General features: G+C 33.0%; 1 protein-coding gene across 15 annotated transcripts; it reads left to right on the forward strand.

Annotated features, from left to right (window-relative positions):
• The first annotated feature begins 15,336 nt into the window (after window positions 1-15,336).
• Window positions 15,337-22,925, forward strand: LOC120069250 (uncharacterized). Of its 15 annotated transcripts, none has more exons than XM_090310512.1 (7): window positions 15,407-15,994; window positions 16,849-16,931; window positions 17,566-20,108; window positions 20,252-20,378; window positions 20,460-20,506; window positions 20,713-20,773; window positions 22,384-22,925. In XM_090310512.1, exon 3 carries the CDS (start codon window positions 17,710-17,712, stop codon window positions 20,104-20,106), a length of 2,397 nt encoding a protein of 798 aa, XP_090166638.1. In that variant the 5' UTR covers window positions 15,407-15,994; window positions 16,849-16,931; window positions 17,566-17,709; the 3' UTR covers window positions 20,107-20,108; window positions 20,252-20,378; window positions 20,460-20,506; window positions 20,713-20,773; window positions 22,384-22,925. The 15 variants fall into 15 exon arrangements, with proteins under 15 accessions (XP_090166633.1, XP_090166638.1, XP_090166643.1 ...); XM_090310517.1 differs by lacking the exon at window positions 20,460-20,506 and having other exon boundaries at window positions 22,384-22,528; window positions 22,612-22,925; XM_090310516.1 differs by having other exon boundaries at window positions 15,412-16,931; window positions 22,384-22,528; window positions 22,612-22,925.
• The last annotated feature ends 1,911 nt before the right edge of the window (window positions 22,926-24,836 follow it).

Here is a 24,836-nt window from a genome sequence, read left to right on the forward strand (position 1 = left end):
ATGTATATTATACATGATGTAATATAATGTATGTTGATACATTTTTATGAGAGAAATAAATATTTGAATATGATTCAAATATTAATTATATGAATATGATTCATATAAAATCTCTATGTTAAAATTTAGTGTGAATATGATTCATATTAAATTTATATAGTTTTATGAGAGAAATAGATGTTTGTACATGATTCAAATATTAATTATATGAATATGATTCATATAAAAACTATATGTTAGAATTTAATATGAATATGGTTCACACTAAATTTATGAGAGAAATAAATATGTGAATATGATTCAAATATTAATTATGTGAATATAATTTATATGGGAACTATATGTTAAAATTAGTATGAATATAATTCATATCAAATTTATATAGTTTGATGAGAGGGGTTGTTATTTGAATGAGATTCAACTATTAAATTATATGATTGTGATTTATATAAAAACTATAGTTATAATATATACGATATAATATAAACAATAGGTTATATGTTATAGGTTATATGTTATATGTGATATAACATATAGTTTAATATTTGTATATATTAAGTTAGTTAATATATATATATATATATATATATATATATATAATTTTATTAAAATTAAAATTTTTTATTTTGAATTTAATAAAATTAAATGGGAGAAAGTCGTAACTCCCTCACCTATCATTTTCTCAAACTCCCAACAAACTAGAAAAAAAAAAGAGAGAGAAAGGATGTGAGGTGTACTCTCTTGATCTTTTCTCTTCCTTTCGTTCTCTCGGTGAAAAATGAGATTTTGCAGAAAATGGTTTTCTTAGAAAGATCTCTCAAGCTCTCTCCTTTTCTCTAACCAAAGTTGAGTGTAAGTCCACAACTCTACATGGTTCTCGTCCCTGAGAATAACGAGGAAAACCCTTAGTGGTGTTCGTTCTTGTGTTCATGGATGCCGAGTTTGTGAGATCAGGAGAAGACGATGCGTTATGGAGTGGAACGTGAAGAATAGATCTTTAACGGGTATGTGATATCCTAACCCTTTTTCTTCTTCTTGTACAGTGGAAAACATGTTTAATTAGTTTTGTTTATCTTGTGCTTCCGTCCTTTAATTATTATTCTGTAAAATTAAAATTGGGACGTAATTTCTTATGTTGTGGGAAATTTCAATCCCTTCAATTGGTATCAGAGTGTAGTCGTTTGAGTCCCAATTTTTTATTTTCGAACTTTAATTTAGGGTTTTTGTAGGTGCATATTGCATTTTGAATGTATGGATTTTGCAAATTGGATGGTTTCGAAATTGGCCTAGAATTTACTACTTTAAAGGTGTTTAAAGTTGTAATTACCCGGTATTTTGGGCATTTAATTTCATATAATTGAGTCTGTAATTGTTCGTATCCTTCGTGATGGAGTTCGGGCTTCGAGATATTTTGGAGCAAGAACGGAGAAAATCTAATGAACGGACGAAGCAGAGCAGACTTTCTGCCTTATAGCAACGCAACGCTCCAGCTGCAACGTTGTTGTTGGGGTTGATGCCCTAAATCTCATAGGGTCCTATAGTTTGTAAACCTTGTATGAACAAACTTGTATGTGATTAATAATATTTGATATTTTATTCACTTTGTCTATGAAATATGTGATATTTTAGTTTATTAACCACAAACCAATAAACTAACATCCAAGGTTATTGTTGTAACTTAAACATGTATGTGGAGACATACAGGTGGATCATGTTTAAGTGATAACCTAAATGGTCTGTAGTAGATGGATAAAGCTGGGTACCTTATCCTGGTGACACTACAAGTATGACCCGCTTTGCAGATGTTACAAATGTTATAAAGTGCTACAAATGATCTGATCCTAATCATTCATGTATTAGACATGCAAGCAGGGATATTCTATACAAAAGAGTTTGTATAAGACTGGACCACGAAATGCTTAGTCTCATTATATAATACTGTTCATAATAAAGACTTTCATTTTACTAGGATGACCATAGGTAACATGACCCTACTCCTTAGTGAGTTGTGAACTCTTGCCTATAAAGACAGTCCTTTGATTTGTACGGGTAAGAGTGGCTAGATCGCCGACTCAACAAGTCTACCATTTTAGGGAGTCACCTGATTGGGGAACTGGGAATACAACTACATAAGATGAAATTCACTTCTTTCACGAAGCAAGGATAAGTAGATAAATTGCTCTCTTAAGGGCTGATTCTGGGACTTGAACAATGTGGCGTCACACCCTCTCCTGGCCTGAGAGGGGTATAGTCATAGTAGGACTATGATCTATTGTTCATTAGAGGGATCAGTGGTACTTAAGGAATTAGATATAACTACAGGGGCAAAACGGTAATTTTGATACTGTACTTACGAGCAATTTGTGAAAGATCATTGTATTGTTGACAGTTATATCCAATGGATATAGAAATGCATATGTAATGCAAAGAGTGCAACTGTTGGTATTTAGTGGAGTGTCTGACTGTTAACTGATGGTGAATAATTTAATTAAAAGAGTTTAATTAGTACCATTGGAGCTTCAAGCTACATATCCATGAGGTCCCCTTTGTAGCTCAATGGGAATTAATGAGAATAAATTTTTTGGATTAATTTGAATTATTCAAATTAATTTAAGAAAATTCAAATTAATTGAGGAAGTTAGTTATATGTGATATAATTAATTTAATTTAATTTAAGGAAATAAATATTTGAATATTTGAATATGACCGAACCCCTCACTCCTTCCCTATAGTTAGGGTAAGAAATAAATTATTCCCTTAAGAACTGATTTCGAGGCTTGAACAATGAGGCGTCTAACCCTCTTTTCGGCCGAGAGGGGTTCGATCATAGTTGTGTTGGCTTTTTGGCCTTTAATCTCAAATTAATTAATTTTAATTAATTAATTAATCAATATTTTGATGATAATAAACTCAATTTTTAATTACTGAAAATTTTAGTGTTTTAATATATCCATAGTATAGAGCTCGGAACAACGATTCCAACATCTCTTGAATCACTCAAATCGGAGCTAAAACGAAGATGATATGACCGAAATAAATCTATAGAAAAAATATCGTGGTAACCAGACCTTTTGCATGTAGACATGAGGCAGCATATTGGTTAAATGGTGGATCATTAAGAGATTAACATATGATGGATTTTTTATTTTTAGATTGATTTAAAAAAAAAAAGAAATTTAAAAGAAATTTAAAAGGAAAAATAAATTTAATATTATTTTATGTTTGTGTCTAACGACTAGTTTTTTACACATGGTATGTTTTTTTATTTTTGGATTGACTTAAAAAAGAATGAATTAAAAAGAAAATGAATTTAATATTATTTTATGTTTGTGTCTAACGGCTAGTTTTTGACATATGGTATGTTTTTTTATTAATTTTTAAAAAGAAAATGAATTTCAAAAGAAAAGGAATTTAATATATATTTTGTTTGTTTCCAAAATCCAATGGTCCAAATTAATTCTGGTTTCTAAAAAAAATTTCTATCTCAATATAAACCATCTTCCTCTCCAAATTTTAAAGGAAATTTTACATTTCATAATCCTTCAAAACTCAAAAGTTCTATTGTTGCTCTCTCTAAGTTCTCAATTTTTTTTCTTTTCTTTTCATCTTATTCTTGAGAGAGTGTTATTGTATTGTGAGGATAAATTTGTTGAGTGCTTAAACTTGTAAATCCACTCTAGTGAGAGATGTATTGTGTTCTTAAAAAATTCCAACATTTGTAACGGTTTGATCCTAAACCGTGGAAAAAATTGGGTTTACTCTTGAACCCGTAAAAAGAGCGGTGGTGTAACGGTTGGGCTTTAATCCATGGAAAGAGTCGGAAAGATTTTATTCAAATTCCCAAGAGGCGCTTGGGGAATGGAGTAGGTCAAGTTTGACCGAACCACTATAAAAATTACCGTTTCTTCTTCTCTAACTCTTTCATTTTTATTTTTGCAATTAATTTAAGCAATTTATTGTATGTTTTAGTTTGTTCTTATTTATTTGCTAAAAGTTGATAGAATTAAATTATCACATTTTTTGTCATTTTATTTGTTGCATAAATTGAATTTTTCTTATTATTTATTAATTAGTTTAATTGGGTTAATTTCGAAAAAAATTTAATTAAACCCTATTCACCCCCTTCTAGGGTTGTCATATCGATCCAAAAATTGGTATCAGAGCGGGTTGCTCTTCTTGAAATATTTATTTCTTGATAAACTTAATTGTTTTTGAGCTATGGCAACTTTAGGTTTTATCCCTTTTACCATAGTCAATCTAATACAAAGCCTCCTTTCTTTAATGGTACTAATTATAGTTATTGGAAAAATAGAATGAGATTTTTCTTGCTTTCTATTGATTATGATTTATGGGACATTATTGAGGAAGGTTTTAAAATTCCAACAAAAGATGTTGATGGTGTTAGCACTATAAAATCTAAGGAAGAATGGTCAATAAATGAAAAGAAAGCATGTTCTTTAAATGCCAAAGCTATTAATTGCTTATTTTGTGCTTTGAATGAAGTTGAGTATAATAGAGTGTCTATTTGCAAAACCGCTAAAGAGATATAGGATAAATTAAAAATTACTCATAAAGAAACTAGTCAAGTAAAAGAAACAAAGATTGACATGTTAGTTCATCAATATGAAATATTTAAAATTGATAAAAATGAAGTTATTTCCGATATGTTTATTAGATTTACTAACATTATCAATGGTTTAGAAGGACTTGGGAAAAAGTACTCAAATCTTGAGAAGATAAAGAAGCTATTGTGGTCTTTTCCTAAACAATGGGAGCCTAAAGTCACCGCCAATCAAGAGGCAAAGGATCTCAAATCTCTCTCCATTGATGAACTCATGGACTCGTTGTTGACGCATGAGATAAAGATAAAAAAAAACATGGAGGATGGGAAGAAAAAGAAAGAAAAGAGTATAGCTTTAAAGACCATCTCTTTAGAAGTTGACTCCCAAGATGAAGATGACCTTGATGAAGATGATGTTGCCTATCTTTCACGTAAGTATAAGAACTTCATCAAGAGAAAGAAGCAATTCAAGAAGCATCTCTCCAACCAAAAAGAGTCAAAAGGTGAAAAGAGCAAAAAGGATGAGGTAATATGCTATGAATGCAAGAAGCCGGGTCATATTAGAATGATTGTCCTTTTCTCAAATCATCCAAGAAATCCAAGAAGAAAGCAATGAAAGCTACTTGGGATGATAGCGATGAAGAAATGGCCAATTTTTGTTTCATGGCTCATAGTGACAAAGAGGATGAACAAAATGATGAGGTAACTCTAGAACCTCTTTCTTATAATGAATTGTTCGAAGCTTTTGAAAATATGCAAAATGATTTAGAAAAACTTAGTTCTAAGTATGTTGTGCTTAAAAAGAAATACAATGTTTTATCTAGTAAAAATAAGTCTTTACTTGAAGAAATTGCTTGCTTAAAGAGAATGAGCATGATGCTATGCATATTGATGAAATGAACATCTCTTGTGACAAGCATGCTTTTGATTGTGATAAGAAAAATGCCTTGCTTGACAAAGTTAAATTTCTTCAGCATGATAGTTGTGAAAAAGATAATTTGATTAAATTACTCAAAGAAAAGGAATTTAGTGCTTTGCAAGAACTTGATAAGGCTAAAGAATCTATTAAAAAGTTGACAATAGGTGCTTAAAGATTAGACAAGATAATTGAAGTAAACAAGCCTTTTGGTGATAAAAGAGGTTTAGGCTATATTGATGAATGTTCTACTCCTTCAGGTTCTAAAACTATCTTTGTTAAAGCATCTCATAATATGCCTAAGCTTAATATGCCTAAGGTTGTGTCTAAGCATGTTAAATCTAACTTTGTGCCTATATATCATTATTGTGGAGTGTTTTAAATTGAAATATGCTCATACTACTTCTCCAAGAATAAATTTTTCTCAAAGGGCAAAGTTTCACAATGCTCCAAGGAATAATTTCTCCAATAAAAGTAGAGTGAATAAATTTGTTGTAAGAGATAAATCTTTGCACAATGTTGTTTGTTTCTCATGTGGTAAGTTTGGACATACAACTTATTCTTGTTACTTGTCTAAATCCAATGCCTTAAATGTCTATGTAAAAATGAAATGGATTCCCAAGTTTGTCAATGCTAACCATCTAGGACCCAAACAAATGTGGGTACCAAAGAATCAAACTTGAACATTTGTATTTGTAGTTTTGTTTGAAAGACTCTAAGAAAAATAAGTGGTACTTGGATAGTGGTTGCTCGAGGCACATGACGGGAGACCCATCCAAGTTTGTCTCTCTCTCCAAAAAGGATGGAGGTCTTGTAACCTTTGGTGACAACAAGAAAGGTAAAATAATTGTTAAAGATAGTATAGGTAATGAATCTTTTATTTTAATTGAAAATGTACTTTTGGTTGATGGTTTGAAGCATGATTTACTTAGTATTAGTCAATTGTGTGATAAAGACTTTGAGTTGTGTTTGATAAAAATAATTGCATCATTGAAAATGCTAGTGATAGAAAAGTTATATTTGTTGGAAATAGAGATGAAAATGTTTATACTATTGATTTGAATGATTGTCCTATTAATGATAAATGTTTATCGACTTTGCATAATGATTCTTGGTTATGGCATAGAAGACCAGGACATGCTAGTATGCACTTAATTTCAAATATTGTCAAAAATTCTTTGGTTAGAGGTCTTCCCAAATTTAAATTTGAAAAAGACAAAGTTTGTGATGCTTGTCAAATGAGTAAGCAAACTAAGTCCTCTTTTGAATCTAAAAATGTAATCTCTACAACTAGACCCCTTCAACTATTATATATGGACGTATTTGGCCCTTCTAGAATTGCTAGTTCTGGAGGGAACTATTATGCCTTTGAGGTAGTTGATGATTTTTCAAGATTTACTTGGGTTTTGATGCTAAAACATAAGGATGATGCTTTGAAAAGCTTTTCTAATTTTGCAAAAAGAGTTCAAAATGAAAAAGGTTTTTTTGGATTTCTAAAATTAGGAGTGATCATGGAGGAGAATTTGATAGCAATGCTTTTGAAACTTTTTGTGAAGAAAATGGTTTTTCTCATAATTTCTCCGCTTCAAGAACTCCTCAACAAAATGGTGTAGTTGAAAGGAAAAATCGTACTTTGCAAGAATTTGCTAGATCAATGTTGCATGAGTATGGTTTACCTACATACTTTTGGGCGGAAGTCGTTAACACCGCTTGTTATGTTTTAAATAGAGTTTTAATTAGACCTTCTTTGGATAAAACTCCTTATGAACTTTGGCATAACAAAATTCCAAATATTGGGTATTTAAAATTTTTTTATTGCAAATGTTTTATTTTGAATAACAAAGAAAAACTTAGAAATTTTGATTCTAAGATGGATGTTGGTATTTTCCTTGGCTATTCCTCTACTAGTAAAGTTTATAGAGTTTTCAATAAAAGAAATTTAGTAATTGAGGAATCTATGCATGTAGTATTTGATGAATCTTGCAATGTTATTTCTAATGAGCCTATTTATAGTGATGTTTTAGAAGAAAATTTTGGAGATTTACTTGTTAGTGACAAAGGTAAGGAAATTGTTTCAAGTAAGCAAGAGGTGAGCTTAATCGAAAAGAACGACGTTGGTTCTTCATCCATGCCTAAAGAGTGGAGGTATGCTCCTTCCCATCCCAAAGAATTAATTCTTGGTGATCTTGAACAAGGTGTGAAAACTTGTTCCTCTCTTAATATGTTTAATAATTTTGCTTTTGTTTCTCAAATCAAACCAAAAAGTTTTAAAGATGCCGAAAATGATGAATTTTGGATTTTAGCTATGCAAGAAGAATTAAATCAATTTGAAAGGAATAAAGTCTGGGAGTTAGTCCCTAAGCCCTCTCATGCTTCCATAATTGGAACTAAATAGGTTTTTAGAAATAAAATGGATGAAAATGGAAATATCATTAGAAATAAAGCTAGACTTGTAGCTCAAAGTTATTATCAAGAGAAAGAAATAGATTATGAAGAAACTTTTGCACCCGTTGCTAGATTAGAAGCTATTAGAATGTTGCTTGCTTTTGCTTTTTATAAGAATTCCATTTTGTATCAAATGGATGTGAAAATTGCATTTTTAAATGGTTATATCATGGAGAAAGTTTATGTAGAACAACTTTCGGGGTTTGAAAGTTTTGATTTTCCTAATCATGTCTATAAATTGAAAAAGACTCTTTATAGCTTAAAACAAGCTCCAAGAGCTTGATATGATAGACTTAGTAATTTCTTGCTTGAGAATGGATTTAAAATGGGTAAAATTGATACTACTCTTTTTATTAAGACTAAAGAAAATGATATGCTTTTAGTACAAATATATGTGGATGATATTATTTTTGGTTCTACTAATCCATTTTTGTGTCAAAAATTTTCTAAGTGTATGCATAGTGAATTTGAGATGAGTATGATGGGAGAACTTAGCTTTTTCCTTGGACTCCAAATCAAACAACTCAATGATGGTATTTTCATAAGTCAAGAAAAATACACAAGGGATTTGCTCAAAAGGTTCAAATTTAATGAAAGTAAAACTGCAAAAACTCCTATGAGCACATCCACTAAGCTTGACAAGGATGAAAAAGGTAAATGTGTGGATATAAAAACTTATAGAGGTATGATTGGATCTTTATTTTATTTAATTGCTAGTAGACCCGATATTATGTTTAGTGTATGTCTTTGTGCTAGATTTCAATCTTGTCTTAAGGAATCATATTTACATGCCGTTAAAAGAATTTTTAAATATTTGCTTAGTACTATTGATTTAGGCCTATGGTATCCTAGAAATGTTGAATTTAATTTGGTAGGATATTCCGATATGGATTTTGCAGGTAGTTTACTTGACCGTAAGAGTACTAGTGGGACTTGTCAATTTCTTGGTAGTTCCTTAGTCTCTTGGTTTAGTAAAAAGCAAAATTCGGTTGCCTTATCCACTACCGAAGCGGAATATATTGCAGTTGCTAGTTGTTGTGTTCAAATTCTTTGGATGTTGGATGAAACAAACTCTTTGTGATTTTGGATTAAAGTTTGATAATGTGCCTATATTTTGTGATAATACTAGTGCTATTAATTTGACTAAAAATCCTATACATCATTCTAGAACTCATTCTAGGACTAAGCACATTGATATTAGACATCACTTTATTAAAGAGCATGTGCAAAATAATAATATTACTCTTGAATTTGTAGGTTCAAATAATCAATTAGCGGTTATTTTTACCAAGCCTTTGAATGAAGAAAAATTTTGCAAAAATACGCTTGAGCTCAGTATTATTCATTGTGGTGTCTCTTGATTTTATAATTTTATTTGTTAATCTTTTAGAAGGTATTTTGATAGGGGGAGATATGGAAAGCATGTGTTAATATTCTTAGGGGGAGTTGTGCTAAATTTATGTTCATGTTTTTAAAGGAAACATTTATGTAGTTTTAAATTTTTCTTAATTATTCTTTTTGATGATTCCAAAGAGGGAGAAGTTTAAGAAAAATATGCTATAAATTTGTTTTGATTTTGATTGTATTAATTAGGGGGAGAATTTATTTTTTTTTTGAGTGAATTTCAAGAATGATCTTTATGGTGATATGTTGAATTTTATTATGTGCTACATATGCTACATATGGTTTACATTATTTCAAGCTATTTTTCTTGAATGGCTTTTCATCATAAAAAAGGGGAAGATTGTTGGCTTTTTGGCCCTTAATCTCAAATTAATTAATTAATCAATGTTTTGATGATAACAAACTCAATTTTTAATTACTGAAAATTTTAGTATTTTAATATGTCCATAGCATAGAGCTCAAAACATAGATTCCAACACCTCTTGAATTACTCAAATCGGAGTTAAAACGAAGACGATATGACCGAAACAAATCTATAGAGAAAATATCGTGGTAGATGACGTGACATAACCAGAGCTTTTGCATGTAGACATGTGGCAGTATATTGGATGAATGGTGGATCTCTAAAAAGAATGAATTTAAAAATAAATGAATTAAAAAGAAAATGAATTAAAAGGAAAATGAATTTAATATTATTTTATGTTTGTGTCTAACGGTTAGTTTTTGACACATGGTATGTTTTTTTAAAAAAATAAATTTCAAAAGAAAAGGAATTTAATATTATATTTTGTTTGTTTCCAAAATCCAATGGTCCTAATTAATTGTGATTTCTAAAAAAATTTTCCATCTCTATATAAACTATCTTCCTCTCCAAATTTTAAAGGAACAAAATTTACATTTCATAATTTTCCAAAACTCAAAAGTTCCATTGTTGCTCTCTCTAAGTTCCCAATTTTTTTCTTTTCTTTTCTTTTCATCTTATTCTTGAGAGAGTGTTATTGTATTGTGAGGGTAAATTTGTCGAGTGCTTAAACTTGTAAATCCACTCTAGTGAGAGTTGTATTGTGTTCTTAAAAAATTTCAACATTTGTAATGGTTTGATCCTAAATCGTGGAAAGGATCGAGTTTGCTCTTAAACTCGTAAAAGGAGCGGTTAAACCCTAAACCCTAAACCCTAAACACAATGACATTCACATAGCCTTCTATGCGTCCACCACACTTCCTAGACGTCCAACCCTTCAAACGTTAAGGTTCTATCTACTTATTGTGTTATATGTTATCCAACACTTAGCCAAATTTCCAGTATGGACCTTTTATGCGTTCATTACCTTTTTGCTATGCGTCCAACCCTAGTTTTCTCACTTAGTTGTATATAGTTCAACACGTGGTTATCCAACACTTAATCATTTTCTTTCCCCATGCGTTCACCTAGCCCTAAACATCCAAAAATGGTTCTTCTTGCCCTAGCATGCGTCCATGTGAGCTATTCTTGTCCAAGTATGCGCCCAAAACTCCTACAATTCCAGTATGCTTCCAACTCCTAGATCAACCACATGTTTCTAATACTTAGAAATTTCTTTCAAGGTATAGTTTAGGTATTTGGCCAATCTTTTCCTTTCAAGGCTTTTAAGTTTGAACTTTTTTCTTAACCTAAGGAATTTTGTGAGGACTCGAGTGTCACAATTTCAGTCTCCAATGAAGACGAAATTCAAAGGAAGATAAAAAAAATATTTAGATTTTAGTTTCTTGTAGAGACTGAATCTAATAAGACAAAAAATTACCTCTATTTTGATAGATAGTTTTCAGACAATCTGTATTTTGCTTTTTTTTTTTTTTTCAAAATCACCCTATTTTATCACTTAATTTGGCAGTATACCATCCACAAAAGGATAAAATACTTCTAAAACCTATCAGCAAAAAGGCAGCTGATGAACATATGGCTAATTTTTTCATGGCCAAATTTGCAAATAAAGTAACCGTGTGGGGAATGTAATCTTTTTAGGGTAAGAATTCTCCCATATTATTTTATGATAGGGATGATTGGTGGAGTTTAGAACAATTCTCTTATATATTGTTCAACTAAAAAATAAAGTATAACTAACATTAATAATTGTATTCTATTTATTTATTATACATCACATATCATATATCAATCTCTTACTCTTTAAATGTCTATCAGTGACTTTCATAAACATATATTTGTTCAAATATTCATGTATCAATTATATATAACTTTGCTTTAAAAGAAATCTATAACGAATAAGATGTGAAAGCAAAATTGAACTTTAATGAAAGACATATAAATCTAGTTTGTAAAATAAGATAATTCAAAATTATTGAAAGTAAATTCTAAAATTGAAAATTGAAAATGGTTAAAACTATTTATTTTTACAAAATCAAAACATAAGAGAAAAATTAACTCAAAATTCCAGCCTTTAGTCACACAATACTTTTTACTTAATTTTAAGATTAAGTGGAAATGAGAATGCCTCATATTCTAAGAAATCAAAATTCACACTCGCTTTCACCATCTTCGAAGATAAAAATATAATGTACTCAAACAATAAAATTATATATGACATTGACATTGAGTACTCCTAACAAATTCATTTCATATTTATAGGCATTTTTGCATCTACGTCGCCACTTAAGAGAATATACCATATTCCTAAGCTAGAATTAGGATGGACAAAAGCATTACGAATTGCTTGCGTCAAAGAGTGAGCGTCCAAATTATAAGAATGATTAAACTTTAGAAAAGTAATAACACCTGTTCGACTTGTGAGATCCAACATAGCCTCAACCACGTTCTTTGTTTAAAAAAATGTCAGTTGATGGCTTATTAAAAATATGAATGATATTTGCTGAATCAGATTCAATAATGAGGGGTTTAGACAACTCCTTTCTAAGCTGGAGAATACAAGATAAACTAATTCTAATAGCCTTGCCTTCCAAAGCTTTAATGAGCCATATCCGGTTAATGTATTTGTACTTTAAAAAAATAGGGGATCATTGGGAGTCACAAACAACCCATCCAAGATTGCCGATTTTTTTTTACAATTCCAAGAAGCATCAATATTGAGTTTCAAGAAATTGCTTGGGGGAGGGGACCCATTTTCTGACTTATACGATTCTCTAATCTCACCAAAGTAGGAAACACATTGGCACCAATAGAAGATGAAGAAATATAATCATTAATAAACTTGAGCAATTGATGAGTAGTAGCCTTCTTACAAGGAGCTTCAAAGTTAAGGAGGTGTTTCTTAGTACCAAATATTCCACATAAAAATAATGGCATTCTGAATATCATAAGAGTGTAGAAAACTTTTTTTTTTTTTAGAATAGGTGATATTATTATACAACAACAAGGGGGATCCCATAGCCCAGGATAAAGACATCAAAGGATCAAAGCACAAGCAAAGATAGGGTAACAAAACCAAAAACAAAGCCTACAAGATAAGATCAGAACAAAACCAATACAAAAAACAAACTCGCAGACCACTAGAGAGAAAAACAGAGAAAAGAAATCCCATAAATAAGGGACAACAGCAAAACAAAGAACAACGAAAAGTACAACAAGAAAATATCTGTAAACACATAATATAAGACCAAGAAGATCAACCCGCCAGGAAGAAGCACGAGCACGAACCGTAGAGATCATAAGGTGAACCAGAGCTAACACCGACCTTGGACTACTTCCATGCAGTCGTCGATTACGTTCTTGCCAGATGTAGTATATAGAAGCACACCAGAATACACAGAATAACTTACTACACACCCCCTTACCCGACCCCACTCGACACAACCAACTCAACTCCACACTAAAAAAATAAATGATCTCGCGACTCCACACCTCCCTTACACAGAAGGCACCCCTCTTCTGACAACACACCCTAACTCCTCAACCAATTCTTCATACCTAACCTGTCCCTCACAGCTAACCACGCACAGAAGAAGTGGCGTGGAATACCACCTCTCGCCTACAAAATACCAGCCCAAGACACCCTAGGACGACGAGGACGCAAACTCTCCCACGCACTTGCGATAGAAAATCGACCACTCGCATCCGACACCCATACCCAATAATCTTCCCCTCTCGCCCAACGGCACGCACACCTTATCCCACGCCACCCGTGCACCACCCCGACTCACCGCACTACCCTTCCATAAATAACTACGTAACAGATGATCAACCTCATGAGTTACACATACAGGCAACATGAAGATGCTACACCAAAACACCTAAAAGGATTGTAAGATAGACCTAACAAGTTGTAATCTTCCAGCAAAGGAGAGGGGCCGCGTTGCCCAGCTTCTAATACGTGCTGTAATCCTCTGAATCAAAGGAGCAGAATCCTCAGCCCTCAACCGACCCACCAATAAAGGTAAACCCAGGTACCTAACAGGCAGCGAACCAAGAGAGAAATCCATAAACGCAGCTAGTTCCTTTGCCTCCCCAGACTCCACACCCGCAACAAACATGGAACTCTTTCCAACATTAGCAACTAACCCAGATAACCCTGCAAAATCTGCCAGGAACTGCCTCACAAACTCCAAAGAATCTCTCTCAGCTGCACAGAAAAACATCAAATCGTTTGCAAAAACCAAATGAGTCAGGCCCACACACTCACACCGATCATGGAACCTAAAAGGAGGATTATTCAACAACTTACACAAGATCTCCATCACCATCACAAACAAAAAAGGAGACAACGGATCCCCCTGCCTCAACTCTTTCCTACCAGGAAAAAACCCTTCAATGGAACCATTAACCATCACAGAGAACATAGGCGAAGTAACACAAGCCCTCACCCAACTAACAAATTGAAGGGCGTACCTATAGCCAATAACACACCAAACAAAAAATCCCAATTTAATGAATCATATGCCTTTTGAAGGTCTACCTTCAACACACAACGCGACTTCCCTTTGCCCTCCTTATAGCCCCCCACAAGCTCTTGATACAATAATATGTTTTCGAAAATCGACCTACCTGGAATAAATGCAGACTAGTTACCACTGATGAAAGCAGGCAACCATAACTACAATATCTCAGCTAAGATCCTCGAGATACACTTATACACAACATTGTAATAAGAAATAAGACGAAACTCCTCCATACGTTCAGCTCCCCGCCTCTTTGGGACAAAAGTGATAACAATAGAATTAACTCCACCAGGCAGGTAACAGGACTAAAAAAAATTCAGCACAACATCACAGAAATCATCCCTAACCACATTCCAAGCAGCTCTGTAAAAATAAATCGAAAACCCATCAGGCCCAGGAGCCTTTCCAGACTTCATCGAGAATAAAGCCTTCTTAATCTCATCCCGACTCGTTGGGCGACCAAGCGCCTCCATCCCTTCCTTGGACCAGCTGAATTGCACAATATCCCCAATTCGGGCAGTAAGATCCCTATAACCCACTGGCTGAGACCCTAAACAACCCCGAAAGAAATCTACTGCCATCCCTGCCATCCTGTCATGCATCGTCTGGCGAGTCCCCCAGCATCCACGACCAATAAAGAAGTTTATACAAAATAGCTGAAAACTTTCATCAACCAAATAGTTGAAAATTTATTATAGAAGAGGAAAAGAATTTGAATTTTTAATTTTGACAAAAAAAAGTGAACACAAAATTAGCTTCCTAAACAATGGACAATACTTTTGGTAGAAATAATTAAAGAAAAAAATTGCACAAACCACTTATGGAATATGGGGTGAGTTACAAACTATCACATACATGAACTTACAATTTAATTAGTTATAGTTTTATGGTTGCAATCAACCCATTTTCTTAGACTAGCCTTTATGAATCACACATCGATGAGGAGCGACAAACTTGTAATATTAGGGAAAAAAAAAAAAGAAAAACATAGAGAGGAAGTTCACATTCAACAAATAAAGCGACAAACGAAAGGTCATTATTGGTTCAACTTGTTACAAATCGACGAAAAACCTAAAGCCTAATCTACGAAGTACTAATGGTGGAAATATGAGGTCATTAGTTTAACAAAGAGTGACTTTTGCCCTTCTTCAAGTTTTTTATGTTATATATTAAAGTTATAATCTACCTCAAATGATTTAGATATGAAAGGCAGATTTGTTTTGACATTTTAAAATGATTTAAAATAACCTTCTGATGATGGATTGATATTGAAGGAAAAAAATGAAAGCAAACAAAAATCAATCTTAAACCCTTACAAAATCCTTAATTTTCAAATTTCCCCTCAAACGATTTACAAATTTTGCTGCCGCCGCCGGGTTCATTGTCTTGCCATCGGACAACAGTCACCAATTCCTGCAGCTGTCGTTGCCGGTCTATCAACCCAATTCCTAGAGCTTTCGCTTTTCTTCAGGCGACGTGCACGAGCGGCGTAATTCTAGTTCTCTCCGTCACGTTTCTCTTTCGGCGAATGACGAATCACCAGGTGACCAACGACGATATACGTCCATTGGCGGAGTTAGCCAGAGACGTGAAAACTCACTTCAAAAGGCTTCGCCTAAACCTTCGCAGCAGCGTTTCTCTCCGTTTCGGCGAGTTTCGACATTGACCCACACTCCGTTTGGTCTCAAATCAGTTTGCCCATAACGTTTAAGGTTCAAATATGCAAGCTTGGACGTTTTCGAACACCAAACAGCAAGGTTCGAGCCTTTCGGTAAGATTTGGTAAGAGTCCAAACTCTTGGAAGTCTTCTGTTGTTGTGTTTGGATAGATTTTGAAGTATTTGATTGAGATTCCATCAGTATTAGCATGCCTCGAACCTTTTTGGATTTGATTGAAGTGTGTTAGATTAGTTTTTAACATGTGAAAGCTTGCTGTCTGTAGTTTTGGGGCTACTTCGAAGTGACTAGTTAAGGTTTATGGTGGGTTTTGGATAAGAATATACATGCTTAAAAATCAATAGGTGTTGATTAAGGTTTTTGAGTTGAGTTCTAGCACTTAAACATTATGTTTAGAAGTTGATGTTTGTTCAAGGAAGTGAATTTTCGAATAGTGAATTTTCGAATTGAGAATAGTAGGTTGTCGATCGAGGTTAGTAGTTTCCACATCCCTTCCATGATGTAAGTTTTTTATAATGTTTTCACTGTTGTGATTTGAATGTGTTTTGGATGTTTGAAAGTATGCTATATGCGATTTGAGGATCAACTGAAATTTTTTTGTATATTTCTAGAAAATTTTGTCAAATGAAAGTACCAGACTGTTTTGAATGATAGTTGCAAGGGTCTTGATTGATTTTCGAATTGAAAGTGCTTATATTTAGGTTTTGTTACTTCTCAAAATTATTGAGCTTGGATGATTTCTTATGAAAATTGCTATTTGAAATGAATTTTTTGTTTCAAATGCTTATGGACAATTTGATAGAGCTATTCGGATATACCTTTTTTTTTGGATTGTATGCTTGTTTTATAGTAGCTAAATGTGGAATTGACGATATATGATTTGTTGGAAATTTATTTGTGGGAAGACACTTATTAATGGTTTGACATTCTTTTGGAATGAAGATTTATGTGTATTGCAGTCACATGACCTTGCACTTAAGTAATTGACTTCTATTTTGGTCATCTACGGTGGGCTATTTCAACTATGCATCTATCCTACTCTGTAAGTGAAAGCACTAAAGAAGACTATTATATGAAAGTATTGATTGATTGAGAGTTTTGTTTGATTGAAAGTGTTGACCAATTGAAAGCTTTGTATTTGAAAGTATTTAAAGATTTGTTTTCATAAAAAGTATTTAAGGTTTTGTTTTGATTTAAAGACTGTTTCAAAGTTTGAACTTGAAATGTGTAGTCTTGAAAACTTATTTGCTTGAAAGATTTTGATTTTGAAACTATCATTTGTAACAAAGTTATAGCTGAAAGCTCTGGCAATGATTTGTATTTTTGTTTACAAAAGTTTTGAAAGGAAATGAATTTCAAAGCTTGACATGTGAATTGCTTATTGAGTATTTTTATACCCATTTTTTCTTTTCCAAAATATTTTTAGATGACAGATCAGGTGATAATTTTGAAGAAGTGAAGTTTGAGGTTCTGGCTCAGGACATCAAAGGATGTTTATCTTAGGATTTGATAGTTTGATTTAGAAATTGTTTATAATAACTTGCTTTTGCTGATTTGTGTCATAAGTTGTAAAGGTTTGTAATAGTTATATTTTTGCATTATTTTTTTAATAGCTGTATTGGAAAATACGGGCTGTAGGTAACTGTTAATTTACAATGAATTTGTTAATGTTTCAGGACACTTTTGGTATGATTTCTGGGAGGTCTACTTAAACGGCTATAGACTGTGCAGTGGCTAAAAGCAGTGGATATATTTGCAACTTTTTGTAGTTTTTCTCCTCCTCTAGACCACAGAGGAAAAGCAAATAACGACCCATTTTCATGAATTGTTTGTTACTCGCTGTGAATAATCCCATCAAGCTCAATATATTAAAGCTCAAACTAGTCAAATTCACCTCTACTGCAATTGCTCAACTAAACCCATGTTCTTTTTCACACAGTGATGATGAACGAAGTACCACCTCCTTCAACACAACTTTGCATATTCGATGTAAACCGTCAAAGGTGGTCCAAATTCTAGAAAGTCTCCGAAGGGAGCCCAACATTGCCTTTTCCTTCTTTCGCGAATTGGAGGAATGGGGATTTCAACATAACATTTCTACTTACGCAGCTCTAATTAGGATATTGTGCTCTTGGGGTTTGGGGAGAAAGCTTGAATCTCTGTTCTTGAATCTCATTGGCTCCAAGAAAATGGAATTTGATGTCTTAGATTTGCTTGACTCACTTAATCAAGAGTGTGTGGTGGATGGCTCATTTATTCGAGCATATGATGCCTTAATCAAGGCTTATGTCAGTGTTAACTTGTTTGATAGTGTTATGGATTTACTTCTCCGATCAGAAAGGAAGGGATTTGTTCCCCATATTTTTACTTATAACTATCTCTTGAACAGCCTTATCGAGCATGGGAAAACGAATATGGCTCTAGTTGTGTACAAGCAATTGAAGAGGTTTGGTTGCCAACCTAATGATTACACTTATGCTACTGTAATAAAAGCACTTTGTAAAATAGGTAACATGGAAGAAGCTATAGACATTTTTGAGGAGATGAGTGAATCTGGGGTGGTTCCTAATGCCTTTGCTTGTGCTGCATATATTGAAGGGTTGTGTACCTACGATTGTTCAACTTCAGGGTATCAGTTGCTACAAGCATGGAGAGCAGAACAATTCCCAATAGACGCATATGCTTACTCTGTAGTAATTCGTGGATTTTGTGAAGAGATGAAACTAGATGAGGCAGAATATGTCTTTCTTGATATGGAAAAGTATGGAGTAGTTCCAGATGCACAAACTTACGGCGTGTTGATCAATGGTTATTGCAAGAAATTGAATTTGCAAAAAGCTTTGTCTCTTCACAGTCTCATGTTGTCAAAAGGTCTAAAATCAAATTGTGTGATCATCAGCTCTATCCTTCAATGCTTGCTTAGGATGCAAATGTATTCAGAGGTAGTGAACCAATTTAAAGCATTTCAGGAAAAGGGGGTATTTTTGGACAAGGTTGTATACAATATTGTTGTTCATGCCCTATGTGAACTAGGAAAATTGGAAGAAGCTATTGAGCTGTTAGAAGATATGACAAGTAGACAGATCCAGATGGATGTTGTGCATTATACAACAATGATTAAAGGTTTTTTTCTTCAAGGAAAAATTCATGAAGCAATGATGATGTTTGAAAATTTGAAGAAAAATGGTGTTGAGCCTGACACCATCACTTATAATGTGCTTGCTGCTGGATTATGTAGAAACGGTCTTGTATCTAACGTCCAAGGCCTTCTAGACTACATGGAGGAACATGATTTGAGAAAAGACCCTAAAATGCCTGACCTGGTAATTGAAAATTTATGCATAGGAGGCAAAGTGAAAGAAGCGACTGTATTTTTCAATAGTTTAGAAGTAAAGACAGTAGATAACTATTCTGCCATGATTAATGGGTATTGTGCAGCCAACCGTACGAAATCTGCATATGAACTTTTTGTTAATTTGTCCAAGAAAGGGGTTCTTATTAAAAGAAGTTCTCTCGTTAGGCTAGTTAGCAGGCTTTGCATGGAAGATTCTAGCATTAGAGCTATTGAGGTGATAAAACAACTTCCAATTATGAATGTGGAGGCTAATGAGATTGTGTACAATAAAGTCATAGCTTCCCTATGCCGGGCAAGAAATATGAAGATGGCCCAAAGTTTATTTGATTGTTTAGTTTGTGCTGGCTTGACTCCGGATCTCATCACTTACACAGTGATGATAAATGGCTATTGCAAGATTAATTTCTTGAGAGAAGCTTATGAACTTCTGTGTGATATGAAGAATCGAGGGAGGGAACCTGATATTTTTATCTATACAGTTTTGCTTGATGGTCGATTTAAAACCAGAGTACGAGAGCTTTGCTCCTCCGTAGAAATTGTTAATGAAATGAAGGACATGAAGATTACTCCAGACGTTGTTTACTACACTGTATTGATTGATGGGTATTGCAAAATGAACAACCTTAATGATGCTTTTGTCCTCTTTGAGGAAATGGTTGATCAAGGAATAGAGGCTGATACAGTGACTTATACTGCCCTACTGTCCGGCTGTTGTAGAAGTGGAGATATGGAGAAGGCTCAAACCCTATGTTATGATATGATGTCTAAGGGAATTCTCCCTCCTAAAATTTTTTCACATCTGTTGCACCACGATACCCTAAAAACCAAGAAAATGCAACTTTACAAGCACTTTACTGAATAACAGTGAGTAGCATCAGTCTTGGAAATTTTCAAATGAAGTATAATGCTTAGTCCTTGTACACAATGCTGTTCTCTTTCTTTTCTTTTCATTGGCTTGTCCTGCCTCTCTCCTCCTTTTGAGTATACTAGTCTTTTATAATTTGCAGGTCTTGGATTCTTCACAACTGAAATCTACTTGAGCAATATGAAAGACCTCTACTTTGACCTAAGGATGTAATAGTAAATTGCGTGGTCTTGCTGCAGGGCTTCGAAATTCAAATATACAATATCAAGGTTCATACTTTGTTATTTTTCTTGGCCTCACACTCATTCTTTAAAATTACTTTCTTATAATCTTTTTAACGCTTGACCTAGGGGGGCACAATCTAGTTTTCCCTAGTCCAATGACCACTCTGCCAAAGGTTACTTTCTGATAATCCTAAACTCAAATATTAATGGGCAATATCAACAGCTTGTTTGAATAAATATATTTGTAAGGACTTATTTGAAGAAATATAATGGGGTTTCTGTTCATCATTTTATGGCTTTTAAGGTACCAATAACCATAATTGAGCATCAGTCAGAAGTTAAATCTCTTAAACGGTAATCTTATTGCTTTGCCTTGCAGTTTCTGTGAATGGAAGTCAGTCTCATATGTTGCAAATATGGTGTAAATGCTATCCAGAGCTGTAAGTTTCTAAATTCTAATGTCATTGGTTTCTACTAATCATTAAGGTTTACAACCTCATAATCCCTACAATCCTAATCTCCGATTCTGAGCATTAGATTTTCCTCAAGAGAAAAATATTAATTGTTAATACCAGAACTTTTGATGTTCTGAGAATGGAGAATCTGAGACAGTTAGGTCCACCTTATCGTAGAACTACATTTTATACGGCTTTCTCCAACTCATCTCTTTTTGACTTGCCATATTTCTGGTTTTGATCATCAACATTATCATAAAACTGCGGAGTTTTCACATTACAGGGTTGACATAAGGCTGCATTTAACACACACTAAGGTGTTGATTAATACGTGGAGTAGTATTTCCTCTTGTTTGTTTGTGAGCATTGGCTTGGTTCCATGCAGATAAAACATGCTTAGGATTATTTTCAAATAGGAAGACTTAGATTATATTCATACACTTCTGTTCATTGCTAAGCATGCTAACTCTGATAACGCTTTTAGCCATTTTGGAAGTATAACAAAGACCTCTGATGGAACCAACCCGAGTCTAGATCACTTGTTTTCCCTCCCTCTCGGGAGACAAAGAAACAATACTATTTAATATAAGAGAGTTGCACTTTAGTTTTTAAGCTTGTATAAGTTGAAATTCTCTCCATCTCTCATCATACATGGATTCTTAATTGAAATTTGATTACTTCTTTGTTCACTATAGGTTCTAATTCTTGCTTCATTGCCTCTGGTGATATGAACTGTCAGACATCACATTATTATTTCACATTTTTATCTAAAAATTTTAATGCAATTTTATTGGTTTTCAATTTTATCATTTTATGACATGAAGTAAGGTATTTTTGTCGTTTTGCTATAATCTATGATATAGAAAGAGCAAGGACATCAAGTTATTATTGCAAAGTTAGACTGGAAATCACTCTGTTAGGCCCCCATCGTGAAACTTAATTCCATAAAGATTAATGTGAAACCTTCAATTCTAAATGTTTATACAAGAAAGGGCAAAAGTTGGAAGTGATGCCTCCAATTAGAATTAGTGGTACGTCTGCATATGTTGGTTAGCTGGTTAGAATTAGGGATCTAGGTATCAGAAATTGTGGACAGATTTTGAGAGAGAATACAGCTCTCTCGAATAGCCTGGGTTTGTATGGGGATATTGTCACTTTGATCTCTACTATTAAAATTCGCCAAGATGCCTATCACACTTTTGCAGTATTACAGAGTGAGTCAATTTGTTTCCGGTCAATGTTAACCACATATTGATGCGACTTACTTTGTCTTGTACAACATGTGGGGAAAATATTGTTGAAAAAGCCGTTTTAGCTATCTTATTCATCATAAAACATGTAGTTATTTACCCCATCAAATGAAAGGTCTTTTTCCCGCCGTCCCTTGTAATTATTAGTAAATTTATATCTTCACTGGCCTGGTATTCTTTAGTAATAATCTGAAAACTATGTTTTGTATTATCTTTTGGATCTCAGACCACTAGTCTCTTTTCATTCCCTTAATGAAAAATTTCATGTCTTTTTCTAGAAAAAGTAATAATCTACTCTTCCATGAAATTTTCATTGACACAACATTTCCAACCTGTTGTATACAGTATATTGCAGTTCAGGAGATGGTGTGTTATTCCCGGGGTACCCTAAAAAACAAAAGGAACCAAAGAAGTGAATGGTTAAGTCGCACGTCATCTCTCTAAGATGCACTTGGGAAAAGGGAGAACTGTGAAAATGAATTTGGGTCATGTAAGAATATCTGTAACCTGTTACAGCTGATTTTAGTCAGCCTTTTGTGCTGTTTTTATAATCTTATAAAAGCATCCTTGCAGAACTTTTTGAGTAATACTTCATGTCAGGAAGAGGCAAAGTGCACAGTAAGAGTCAGAATTCAGTAATAGTCACCAGTTCTACCAATCAAGCAATTTGTAGTTTCTTTAGTCTCATGTTTTACATGATACAGTTATTTTGATTCATCTTGCTGGATTTGTACTATTGGTAACATAGGAACAATTATCTTAATCAGGCCCTTTTTTATTATAGTCTAAGCTTCGTTGAAACTCTTCTGGAAGATAAACCGATGTACACGCATGTTCGAGCAAGCTCAACTTTGAATTGGAGATTTCTTGCAACTTGGTTTGGTTCATCACCTTTCCTTTTTGGTATCATGCAAACCTTTATGGAGTTATCTCAGAAAACCAATTGGTTTGAAATGAAACATATGGCTTTCAAATTGATTCTTAAATGTCATGTATAGATGGAGCTCATATTTGCTACCTATCAGAAGAATTCAAAGCAGTGGTCTAGAAGAAGCTAATATATTGGTGCAGTTCTCATGTTTTCACTTCGATTCTTTCACAAAGCCTCAAAAGGAGAGACCTAAAGTGCTCCACGGTTACAGGAAAAGAATAATTATCGTAGCGCTGTATATTTTTAGCTATGAATTAGCATTATACAAATTATTATTATTTTTATTTTAAAAATTCCCTATTGTTGGCAAAAAGGTGCACATGGGATAGATATCTATTTATTTGGTTTGCAATTCGGATTCTGTTTTATGTTTTCAGATTCACTTAATTCAACGAATATGTGTTTGACATACAACTTGGATTCTGGAACGACTCGAATTTAGGAGGGATACATGAATGGATCGATATTATATTCGGATGAGAGGGATCTTGAGATACATGAATGGATCGATATTATATTCGGATGAGAGGGATCTTGAGAACATGAAAGTATGGTGAAGAAACACTTAAAAGAATTAAAAGTTACTACTTATACCAACAAGTTGCATCTTCCTTTTTGGTGGCTCAATCATAGAAATTTCAAAATTAAGCGTGTTTAGTATGGAGCAATTCTATGTTGGGTGACCTTCTGAGATATTTCCTAGGATGTATGTGAGTAAGGACAAAGCATGTTGGAATGACTAATGTTGGTTTGTGGGGTCTAGAAACATTTAAGGCACGCAAGGATGACATAGTCAGGTTGCAGGGGAATGTCGGGGCCATTAGATGTCGAATTTGGGGTATTACAAATTTAGTTTTCAAAAATTATTTTTGGATTTTATGATCAAAACAGTGCAAAATCTGAATACAATATTTTTATATTTACTTTGTATCTAGAATTTGATTATTAAAATTTAAAATGCAGAATTATATTAAATAAAGATAAAAACAGTTAAAAATTTTGTATGTCATATTATAAATTCAAGTTAATTTTTTAAAATTATAATGTGCATTATGTGATGTATTATAAATTAAATAAGGTTAAATTCCAAGTTTAGTTCATATGGTTTGGATAAAGTTAGTCACTTTAAATTTTAGAATTTAGTTCCTATTGTTTGATATAATTTTATATGTAGTTTCTATGTTTGGTTAAATTCTCTTAGATAGTCACTACCATAGTGATTACTTATTATGAAAGTTTTATGAAACATAAGGGAGTAAATTTTAATTATAAATCATAAGACCTAAATTTTAACTTACTCCAAATTATAGGGACTAAAATATCATTTTTTTTTATAAATGATATAATATTACAAAACAATAATTATATAGTTTTTTAATATAGAGCATGTTCATAAATAAATAACAATAATTTATTGTCAACTAATATATAATGGGTAACTATAATTAGTTTACAATTGTTTAAATTATAATCCAATTTCTGAATTTTGCTACTAAGTACATTTCTGAAAACATGAAATACAACTCTATTTTCATTTAATCCATTGTTTTAAATTTTAATTTTTTTGATTCTTTATCAAACAAACCTTAATTTACCTAATACTTCTTTTATACCACATGGGATAGATGATCAACTATTTTTCTTTTCTCGTTGGATATATATATAAGAGGTCCGCTATGGGATGTTTTGCACTTAAATATTAATTAATAGTGCTTGTGAATGTCTAGATGTAGTAGTTGGGGCCATATGAATGAAAAGAATTATTATTGAATTGATCTGTTGGAGTCATATGAATAAAAAATGTAGAATTGTTCAAAGGTAAATTGATGAAATTAACTTTAAAAAACAATTCAATAGAACTTTATTG

This window comes from Benincasa hispida, chromosome 2, assembly GCF_027475165.1.
Source record: "Benincasa hispida cultivar pf3 chromosome 2, pf3_genome.v1.1, whole genome shotgun sequence".
Taxonomy (NCBI): domain Eukaryota; kingdom Viridiplantae; phylum Streptophyta; class Magnoliopsida; order Cucurbitales; family Cucurbitaceae; genus Benincasa; species Benincasa hispida.

Bases quoted from the DNA above. Each gene is read 5' to 3' on its own strand.
- LOC120069250 (XM_090310507.1), top strand. From the start codon at position 17,710: ATGAATTGTTTGTTACTCGCTGTGAATAATCCCATCAAGCTCAATATA.